The sequence below is a fragment of the Malurus melanocephalus genome, unplaced genomic scaffold (genome assembly GCF_030028575.1).
Source record: "Malurus melanocephalus ecotype Western Australia unplaced genomic scaffold, MMel_1.1 scaffold_846, whole genome shotgun sequence".
In the NCBI taxonomy this organism is placed as follows: Eukaryota; Metazoa; Chordata; class Aves; order Passeriformes; family Maluridae; genus Malurus; species Malurus melanocephalus.
The window spans coordinates 172,756-180,494 of NW_026624078.1; the positions used below are offsets into that span (position 1 = coordinate 172,756).

Sequence of the window (7,739 nt, forward strand, 5' to 3'; positions counted from 1 at the left end):
GGGAGTGCCCCTCACCCCGCCAAACTGAGGATGGGTTTTTTTTTGGGGGAGTGAACACCATAAAATCCAACAGAATCCATCTTTGTTCTGCTGGGAACACAAAGTCACAGCGTGAGATGAGGCTGGAGGCACTGGGGTCACTCTGTCCTGGCAGGAAGGCAACCCCAAAACTTTCAGATCAACTCATTGTGGGGTGAAAGATCCCAAAATCCCACAATTCTGAGTGCACAGCAGGGCCAGCTGTCCCCACTGCAGTGACAGTGACACCTCTGTGTCCCCATGGTGGGGTCACCGTGCCCAGGATGAGCCCTGGAGCAGTGACAGTGACACCTCTGTCCTCACTGCAGTGACAGTGACACCTCTGTCCCCATGGTGGGGTCACCGTGCCCAGGATGAGCCCTGGAGCTGTCCCAAAGCAGTGACAGTGACACCTCTGTCCCCATGTTTGGGGTCACCATGCCCGGGATGAGCCCTGGAGCTGTCCCAGGACAGTGACACCTCTGTCCCCATGGTGGGGTCACCCTGCCCAGGATGAGCCCTGGAGCTGTCCCAGAGCAGTGACAGTGACACCTCTGTCCCCATGGTGGGGTCACCATGCCTGGGATGAGCCCTGGAGCAGTGACAGTGACACCTCTGTCCCCACTGCAGTGACAGTGACACCTCTGTCCCCATGTTTGGGGTCACCATGGCCAGGATGAGCCCTGGAGCAGTGACAGTGACAGTGACACCTCTGTCCCCATGTTTGGGGTCACTGTGTCCAGGATGAGCTCTGGAGCAGTGACAGTGACACCTCTGTCCCCATAGTGGGGTCACCATGCCCGGGATGAGCCCTGGAGCTGTCCCAGAACAAATCCCCCACACCCCTGGCACAGCAGGGGACAGGGACAGGGACCTGCCACCTCACCAGGGTGGCACCGAACACTGGCAGAGCCCTGGTGGGACTGGTTTGAACTGGAGCTGAAATTCTGCTCACAGAATCAACACTGAATCAGAGGCATCCTGCTGAAGAAGGACTTTGTGATCTGAAGTGAAGGAGTGCTGGAGAGATCCCAAAAACTGATAAAACCTTCAGCTTATCTGAGCTTCATCTTAGAGGCCATCCCTTAACAGGACTGAAGTAATCCAAAACTCACCAGGCTGACACATTCCAACATTTCCAAATGCTCTTCCSAGGCTGGGCAGAGCTCGGGTGCATCTTTAACAGGGCCAGGACAAGCAGAGGATGGAGAAAAGGGAGGAGGAAAGGCCCTGATTTTCAGATTAATTAGGAAATAAAGGGCTCCTCTTGGCATTTAATGGTCTGCATGGGAAGCAGTTTTAGAGAGGGTGGAAGGAATTGGGATATTCCACGTGGGATAGGCACACAGGGAGAGGCAGAGCTGCTTCAAACTGGGAATTTCTTCCTCACTGCTTAGAATTCCCCCAAATCTGTGGGATAAAATCCCTCCTCCCCAAAGAGGAGCTGGGTGCTGTCACAGTTRGTGACACTTCTGGACACGGTGGCTGCTCGATGACAAAACCTCAGCCAAAAACCATCCTTTGGGTGCCTCTGAGGTCACCTGGCTCCTGCCCAGCCCATCCCAACTCCAGGKCTGCCTCAAACCATTCACATTCTGTCCTTGAGCCTTTATTTCTATGGAATATCCAAAACAACACAACCAACACAGTTACAAAAGGAGCTCACGGAGAAACGTGAAGCAGCCCGTGTTTGAAATGCTCTGTGTCACCKTCCCGAGTCCAGTAGAAAACAATTCAGGTTTATACACGTGTCAAATACAAAAGGAACCGTACAGAAATGTAGAAACAAAGTCGTGGAGGTTTTTGCAGTCCCAGATGTGGCAGGGGAGGGTTTTGAGCGGGCACYGTCCGTTCTGCAGGAGTGGCAGAGAGGAGCTCGGGGTGGGCTCAGCCCTGCTGGGAACTGGGAATTGGGAATGGGAGGAATTCTTCCTGCTGGGAATGTTCTGGAAAAGCCAAAACCTGGGCTGGCATCAGTCCCTGCCAAAGTTGGTGACACCAAACTGTCACTGCCACCAGCTCTGCTCTGTGCCCAGGCCTGGCACGCTCACTCCGTGTGCCCAACGCTCTGGAACGGCCTGGCGCCAGAGAGGAATAAAATAAAATAAAATAAAAAATAGTAATAATAATAATAATAATAATATTAATAATAAACTCGACAGAGCCAAGCTCCACGTTCACAGGATGATCTCACAGCAGTCTGTGGCCCGGCCCCGCCGCCGTGGGTGTTCCAGTCAAGGCAAAAAAAGGGGCACGAGGCTGAGTTCTGTGGGGTCACACTCGGAGAGAAGTCCCAGAAGTGCTGCCTGCAGCTCTTTAGAGCTCCTTGAGGATGATCTGGAACTTGTTCTCTGCCTCCACCATGTCCAGGAGAAAGGCCATGTGGTTGCTGTAGTGCTGGATGATGTTGTTGTCCATGTTCACCAGGATCCTGCAGAGAAAGGATCGGCGGGGTCAGATGGAAGCAGTGCAGCTTTGCGGGTCTGAGGGGCTCAACCACTGTTAATTCATTAATTCATTAATCCATTAATTCATTGATCCATTAATTCATTGATCCATTAATTCATTGATCCATTAATTCATTAATCCATTAATCCATTAATTCATTAATCCATTAATTCATTAATCCATTAACTCATTGATCCATTAATCCATTAATCCATTAATCCATTAATTCATTAATCCATTAATCCATTAAATCATTGATCCATTAATTCATTAATCCATTAATTATTTAATCCATTACTCCATTAATTCATTGATCCATTAATTCATTAATTCATTAATCCCTTAATTCATTAATTAAAGCCATGGCACAGCACAAAGGAAGATCCAGTTGTGGATCATCACCTTCCCTGACCTGGAATGGATTCCATGGAGAAAAAATGGAAAAGGAAACGTTTCAGGGTGGATTTAAACCCTCTGTGCTCAGGGCTGAGCTGCCTTTCCATGGGGCACAGAAATGTCCCCAACAGCTGGGAATTGTCACCAACAGCTGGAAATTGTCACCAACAGTGGGGAACTGTCACCAACAGTGGGGAACTGTCACCAACAGCTGGAAACTGTCACCAACAATGGGGAACTGTCACCAACAGCTGGGAATTGTCACCAACAATGGGAAACTGTCACGGACAACGCGGAACTGTCACCGACAGCTGGAAACTGTCACCGACAATGGGGAATTGTCACCAACAGCTGGGAATTGTCACCAACCACGGGGGAACTTTCACCAACAGTGGGGAACTGTCACCAACAACGGGGAATTGTCACCAACAGTGGGGAGCTGTCACCAACAGCTGGAAACTGTCACCAACAGTGGGGAACTGTCACAGCACAGCCCTGCCCAGTGAATGGGAACCCCGCAACACCACCCCAAATCCCAGCTCTGACCCCATAGATGCCCCAAAAACACCCAAAAGGCTCCCCCAGCAGAGCTGACCCCGTTATCTGTGGGATCTCAGAGAATCCCCCGAGCCTCTCACTGCCCTGCTCCCATCTCATTTCCCAACCCCAAACGGTGCCAGGSACTGCTGAGCAGGGATCTGAGCCCGGGACTGTTTTTTTTTTTTGGAGCAAACCTCACCAAATTGTTCATTATTGCTCCTGAATCATCTGCTGAGCTCATCCCCACGGTTGGRACAGCCCCACGGAGCTGCCCTGATGAAGATCTGCCCCTCAAGCTGTAATTACCAGCAGAGGATTGTTTGGGGTGGAGCAATGGGATGGAATGATTGGAAATGAAATTTGGGGGAGCAGAAGGCAGGGCTGACCCTGCACCCAGCAGATGCAGAGATTTTTATCTCCCCACCCTTCTGCTGGCATGGGTCACGTCCAGCTTTCATTAAAGCAGGTGTCAAAGTGATTTATTTRATCTGATTTCCTTTTCAGGAGACACCTCTGGGATCACACCTGCCTGGTTTCCATCCCAGTCACCATCAAACAGCACTCGCTGCTCATCAGATCAAATCGTGAACAAACCCAAAAACAAACTGAAGAACAACCCCAAAAACTCCCCTGAAGACACCAGTGCTGCTCTTCTCCTTTGGGGAGAAAATTCCCAGTTTTGGGGAGAAAATTCCCAATTTTGGGGAGAAAAATCCCAGTTTTGGGGAGAAAATTCCCAGTTTTGGGGAGAAAATTCTCAGTTTTAGGGAGAAAATTCCCAGTTTTGGGAGAAAAGTCCCAGTTTTGGGGAGAAAATTCCCAATTTTGGGGAGAAAAATCCCAGTTTTGGGGGGAAAATTCCCAGTTTTGGGGAGAAAAATCCCAATTTTGGGGAGAAAATTCCCAGTTTGGGGGAAAAAAATCCCAGTTTTGGGGAGAAAAATCCCAGTTTTGGGGAGAAAATTCCCAATTTAGGGGAAAAAATCCTCAGTTTTGGGTAGAAAATTCCCAGTTTTGGGGAGAAAATTCCCAGTTTGGGGGAAAAATTCCCAGTTTTGGAGAAGCAAACATTGATTCCTCTCTGATAAATTCTCCCCAATTTCAGGCTTTTAGGCTGGGACACAAAAGATCACCATTAAACCCCCCAAACAATTCCTCCTTCCCCCAATTTCCTTTCCTTGGGAGGCTTTACCCTCCAAACAGATGGAATTCAAACAAGCATTATCCCAAATCTTTAAAGGCCACAAAGATCTGGGTTTTATTTGCTCCAAATAGCAAAGCCTGACTTTGCTGTGCTTTTATGATCTTGTTAAAATGTTCTCAGAGAGAGGACGGGTCTGGAGGAACAGCAAGAGAGCAGATGAGAGATTAACTCACCCTCTTTTGCACTTTTTGTAGACTTTATAAATGCTTTCTTCAGGAAGCCCATATTTTTCTGAAATCTGGGAAGAGAAAACACAACAATTCTTTGTACTTGTAAAGTYAAATTCCCATGATAAAAATCAGAGATAACAGCAGCAAAGGATCCCCCCTCAGTTCTGCTCACGAGAACAAAACCACGACCTGAACATTCCCCTGGGCATTTCCAGTTCTGGTTTTAGGATGGCAGAAGTTTTGTAAAAATGGCAATTTCAGTTTTGGTTTTAGGATGGCAGGAGTTTTTTGTAGGAATGGCAATTTCAGTTTTGGTTTTGGGATGGCAGGAGTTTTGTAGGAATGGCAATTTCAGTTTTGGTTTTAGGGTGGCAGGAGTTTTGTAGGAACCAGATCCCCCAATCCCATTAACCAGATCCCCCATATCCATCTTCCTGCTCGCCCATCCCCTCCCATCCCCATTTGCAGTTTTTTTCCTTCCCATGGGTTTTTTTTTGGGGCACTCACAGCTGTCCTGAGGCCCTGCAAATCCGGGGTTTTCAACATGAGAGCATCGAACACCTCCTCGGCCTCGCGGCGCACGTAGAGCAGCACTGTGGGATAAAGGACAGCCCTRTTAACACAATTCCCGCTGATCCCACATCCCTGGGGCTCGAGGGGTTCAGGAATTCAGGAATTACCTCTCTGGGGATCCTCGTCCTTGCTCTGCTTCGCAGGAATGGGGTCGAAGTCGTCGCCGCTGCGCTTTAGGGGCAGCCTGGCCAAGGGAACAGCGGGGTCAGAGAGCGGGGAGGAGCAGCAAACGGAGCAACTGCAGCTGCTGAACCCCRGATTGAGCACCCAGGGACTGCCACAGCCATCCCACAATTTATATGGGTTTGGAATTGGAGCAGCAGGGCTGTGAATTCCTGCCTGGAGCACGCGGGGAGGGCCCCGAAGGGTTTGGGGTCACAGCGATCCCAAAAACCTCCTGCACCCCCATGGTGGAGCCCGGCTGGGGCAGATCCTGGATTTGGGATTTTCCTTCATCCCAGTTTGGTTTACAGCCTTGGAGGGTTTGAACCCTTCAGTTGGGATGTTGGATTTTCCCTTCAAACATGTGAGAGCAGCAGCACAAGCAGGGAGCAGCTCCTTTGGAGTGGCTCTGTGACAGGGACAGGAATGTCCCTAATGTGTCACACCAATGTCCCCAATGTCCCCAACTCTGTCACACCAATGTCCCTAATGTGTCACACCAATGTCCCAACTCTGTCACCCCAATGTCCCTAATGTGTCACGCCAATGTCCCTAACTCTGTCACACCAATGTCCCTGTGTTCTGTCACACCAATGTCCCTAGATCTGTCACCCCAATGTCCCTAGATCTGTCACCCCAATGTCCCTAATGTGTCACCCCAATGTCCCTAAATCTGTCACACCAGTGTCCCCAACTCTGTCACACCAATGTCCCTGTGTTCTGTCACACCAATGTCCCCAACTCTGTCACACCAATGTCCCTAATGTGTCACCCCAATGTCCCCAACTCTGTCACACTAATATGTCCCTAATGTGTCACACCAATGTCCCCAACTCTGTCACCCCAATGTCCCCAACTCTGTCACACCAATGTCCCTAATCTGTCACACCAATGTCCCCAACTCTGTCACCCCAATGTCCCTAATCTGTCACCCCAATGTCCCTAATGTGTCACACCAATGTCCCCAATGTGTCACCCCAATGTCCGTGTGTCCTGCAGCCCCCAGGCCATTCCAGGATGAATTGTGGCCCTTGTGGCACCATGGGGACACTGATCTGTGTCCCCTCCATTCCCARAGGAGCAGGAATTGATCCCTGCTGATCCTCACCTGGTTGCAGAGTTGGGAGCAGCAGCAGCAGGGAGCACCTGGAATGGGAAGGAAACGGGAATTGTGAGTTTGGGCAGTGCCAGGGGAGACAACCTGGACCTGATTTAAATGTGATTTCCTGATTTCCCTCCTCCACACCCATCACACAATGAAACCCAAACATCTGTTTGCTGGATTAAATGGAATTTGATATAAAGAACTTCCCCAAATTCCATTTTGGGGCAAACTGAGGCAGTGTTTTCTGAGAAGGGAATGCTGAGGAGCTCTGAAGGACATTGGGCGGAGAACAGTGGGGGACTGGACCCACCCAGGCACTGAGACAATCACATTTTGCTATAATTTATTTGATCCCACCACCCAGGCTCTGATTCAATCACATTTTACTATAATTTATTCAATTCCACCCACCCTGGCGATCACATTTTGCTATAATTTATTTTATTTTGCTCCCACTGCAGTGCTGTATGTGTGCAAACCACAGGATCACATTTTGCTATAATTTATTTTATTTTTTGTCCCACTGCAGTACTGTGGTCCCACTGTGGAAGCTGCGGGTGTTCAAACCACAGGATCACATTTTGCTATAATTTATTTTATTTTACTGCCACTGCAGTGCTGTGGGTGTGCAAACCACAGGAGCACATTTTGCTATAATTTATTTTATTTTTTTGCCCCTTTGCAGTGCAGTGTGGAAGCTGTGGATGTTCAAACCACAGGAGCACATTTTGCTATAATTTATTTTATTTTGCTATAATTTATTTTATTTTGCTCCCTCTGCACTGGCACTGTTGTGTCACCCATCCCTGCTGCCAGCTCCATCCTGGAGCTCCCCATATCCCCTCTGTGGATGTGATTTGGGGTTTTTTCATGCCAAAACTCCCTCGTGGAGCCACGATGAGCTCAGGGTGATGGAAGCACTCACCGAGCCCCTCTGCAGGCTGGAGAARTGCACGTTGGGGATGAACAGAACCGGGGGGGTCTCCAGGTCGCTCTCGGGCCGCAGGAACGTGATCTCGTTCCCTCGAAAGCCTGAGAGCAAACAGCCTTTGAGACCTGCGGGGGAGAGAGCAGCTGGGCTTAGGGCTGGGCCTGGCTTAGGGGCTGGGCCTGGCTTAGGGGT

At 49.6% G+C, this 7,739-nt stretch overlaps 1 protein-coding gene across 1 annotated transcript in view; it reads right to left on the reverse strand.

Moving 5' to 3' along the window:
* Nucleotides 1–1,611: 1,611 nt before the first annotated feature.
* Nucleotides 1,612–7,739, reverse strand: part of GRHL3 (grainyhead like transcription factor 3) — a gene marked incomplete at its 5' end in the record, with an annotated part of 12,746 nt that continues 6,618 nt past the window's right edge. The window contains 6 exons of the mRNA XM_057385599.1: nt 1,612–2,449; nt 4,780–4,844; nt 5,284–5,369; nt 5,457–5,533; nt 6,620–6,657; nt 7,542–7,730. Of these exons, the coding sequence (XP_057241582.1) occupies nt 2,335–2,449; nt 4,780–4,844; nt 5,284–5,369; nt 5,457–5,533; nt 6,620–6,657; nt 7,542–7,730 (570 nt within the window). The remainder of the gene's footprint in view (nt 2,450–4,779; nt 4,845–5,283; nt 5,370–5,456; nt 5,534–6,619; nt 6,658–7,541; nt 7,731–7,739) is intronic.